The sequence below is a fragment of the Athene cunicularia genome (genome assembly GCF_003259725.1).
Source record: "Athene cunicularia isolate RWA chromosome 5 unlocalized genomic scaffold, athCun1 chr5_part2, whole genome shotgun sequence".
Classification (NCBI taxonomy): Eukaryota; Metazoa; Chordata; class Aves; order Strigiformes; family Strigidae; genus Athene; species Athene cunicularia.
Genome location: NW_020799102.1, coordinates 55,209 through 57,521, shown reverse-complemented (window position 1 = coordinate 57,521; position 2,313 = coordinate 55,209). Strand labels below are relative to the sequence as shown.

At 63.1% G+C, this 2,313-nt stretch overlaps 1 protein-coding gene across 1 annotated transcript; it reads right to left on the bottom strand.

Annotated features, from left to right (window-relative positions):
* Positions 1-298: 298 nt before the first annotated feature.
* On the bottom strand, positions 299-2,245 carry LOC113481099 (acyl-coenzyme A amino acid N-acyltransferase 2-like). Its single transcript, XM_026850424.1, has 3 exons — positions 1,576-2,245; positions 1,236-1,438; positions 299-976 (listed from the first exon to the last, which is right to left on the bottom strand). The coding sequence occupies exons 1-3, from the start codon at positions 2,063-2,065 to the stop codon at positions 389-391; spliced, it is 1,281 nt and encodes a 426-aa protein (XP_026706225.1). The 5' UTR covers positions 2,066-2,245; the 3' UTR covers positions 299-388.
* Positions 2,246-2,313: the final 68 nt, after the last annotated feature.

Genomic DNA, 2,313 nt, shown 5'->3' with positions numbered 1-2,313 from the left:
GGGGGGGGGGGGCTGTTTAAACCCCTCAGCGTTCCCGGAGGAAAAACCCACCCCCAGCTCAGCACAGGCACTGGGACCGCACCAGCTCCCGCCACCTACCGGCACCAAACTCACAGTGAAAGGGTGTGCGGAGGTGGGGGTTTGCCATAGCCCCCCACTAAAACTTTAACCTTGGTTAGTGACACCCCCACAATGCCCTGAGCCGTGGCTGTGCCTATATATGTACCTATATACATATAGGGTCCTCCCACATGCCATTACCCCACGAGTACAGGCAGGACCAGGCAGCGCTGGCTGGCACGGTGCACTTTATTGAGGGGGGCAATGAGCCCGGGGCTGGGGGGCAACCTCAGCCCCTTCCTCCCCCCGCCCCAGCTCCCCGCAGCCATCACAGCTTCATGGTGGCAGCACGGCCCAGGTGAAGCTCCAAGAACTGGATGATCTCTTGCCACGAGTGCTCCTGGGCTTTGGCGTGAGCTTGGGCTTCACCCCCCCACAGCACCGGAAGGGGGCTTCCCCTCATGCTGGACATACTACAGAGGGGTGAGCAGGGGGGTTCGATCAAGTGGCCGGCTCCGGGGTAGGAGAGGAGGCGACAGCTCGCCGGTGACATGCGTGCCATGGCCAACTCGGCAAAGAGCTTGCTGTTCAAGTTGCGATCAGCCTCCCCCACCACGAAAAGGACCTTGCCCCGGATTTTCTCTGTCGGGATGGCCGAGGCGCTGTACGCGGGGTCCCGGGGGTCAGTGAAGACACCCAAGTTGTCCAAGGCCCCCACCTCCGTGAGGACTACGCTCTCAGTGAGGTAGGGGATGGGGGGAATGTGGAGATCCTTGTAGACCAGAGGGTTGCCGTAGAGGAAGGCCGTGCCATTGATCCACACTGTGGCCACCACCTGGGGGAGGAACGTGGCCATGGCAAGGGCCACCTCTGCTCCTTTGGAGACGCCAACGACACCCAGGCCAGGGCCTCGCACCTGCAGTGGGGTGGGGAAACGGAGCCAGTCGGCAGTGCCACTTGCTGGGATGTCACCAGGACAACCCACTCGCTGGGATGTTCCCAGTCCCCAGGACAACCCACTGGGACATCCCTGGTAACAAGGACATCCTGTTCACCGGGATGTCCCCAGCCCCCAGGACAACTTGCTTATCAGGACATCCCAAGTCCCCAGGACATCTCCCCCACACCAGGATGTCCCTGCTTGCAGGGGCCACACGCCATGCTGCAGGGCTCACCTTGGGGTGCTGGAGGAGCAGCTTGGCCGCCTCCTCAAAATATTCCAGGTCGATCTGGAGCAGGGTGCGGGGCAGGTCATCGTAGGCGAAGAAGGCCAGGGCCAGCACAGCGAAGCCCCGGCTGGCCAACAGCCCTGCGCGGAACTCAATGAGGCCACCTGCACCCCCAAACAGGTCGATCACCCCCAAGAAGGGTCCCGGTCCTGCGAGGAGCCAGAGATCATCACCCATGAGGGAAGAGAAGCCACTGGTGCCATCCCGCAACCCCAGAATGTCCCCAGTCATCAGGACAAGCTGATCACTGGGACATCCCGGGGTTCCCCCACACCCCGTTTCTCACCAGGTGGTAAGAAGAGGGCCCCCCGGACCCTGCCCTCCCGGATGGGCACCCGCTGGACACCAGGACCCACATACCACCGCTCAGCCTCGCAGGAGGCCAACGGTTGGTCCTGGGGCCTGGTGAGCAAACAGATCCCATCAAAAACCTCCAGCCGGACGAGGAAGGGGCTGCCGGCCACATTCCGCTTGACCAGGCGTCGGAAAAGGGTGTCGGGCCGCAGGAACCAGAAAAGTCCCATGGGCCAAACGCCGGTGTAGCTGCCACCCAGAGCGGCGTGGAGCCCGGGATCCACCTCGCCCGCTGCATCGGCGCGGAAAAAGGCACGAGACTGGAAACGTTCACCCTGCTCGTCCGTCAGTGACGCTCGTAAAGTAACCAGCTGCGAGGGGGACAGTCCCCGCACCCGTATCTGTGCCAGCCGGTCGGCCAGTGAGGATTTCGGTGTCACTGTCACCTCCACCATGGTGTACCTGGGGATGGAGGTGAGCATCACCCCTGAGTAGCCCACTCGGGCCCCATGGTTGCCCAACCCTCAGGGAGGAGGCAGGGGAGGCTGCGTAGTGGCCCAGTGCAGGCTGGCAGCAGGGGATTGTCCCCAGGGATCCTAACGAGAGGATTTGGCAATCCCACAATGGGGTTTGTAGCCCACCTGGGCCCGCTGGCTTCTCTAGTCCCTGTCCCCCCCTCCTTGCCAAGGCCATGCAGCACTGCTGCCCCCCCCCCCTCAACACCTCCCAC

What these genes read in the sequence shown, in the direction of transcription:
- LOC113481099 (XM_026850424.1), bottom strand. Translation starts at nt 2,065, where the DNA reads ATGCTCACCTCCATCCCCAGGTACACCATGGTGGAGGTGACAGTGACA. An exon ending in GGCCCTCTTCTTACCACCTG is followed by an intron (nt 1,439 to 1,575) that starts GTGAGAAACGGG and finishes GGCTCCTCGCAG; the next exon opens with GACCGGGACCCTTCTTGGGG. An exon ending in TGCTCCTCCAGCACCCCAAG is followed by an intron (nt 977 to 1,235) that starts GTGAGCCCTGCA and finishes ACCCCACTGCAG; the next exon opens with GTGCGAGGCCCTGGCCTGGG.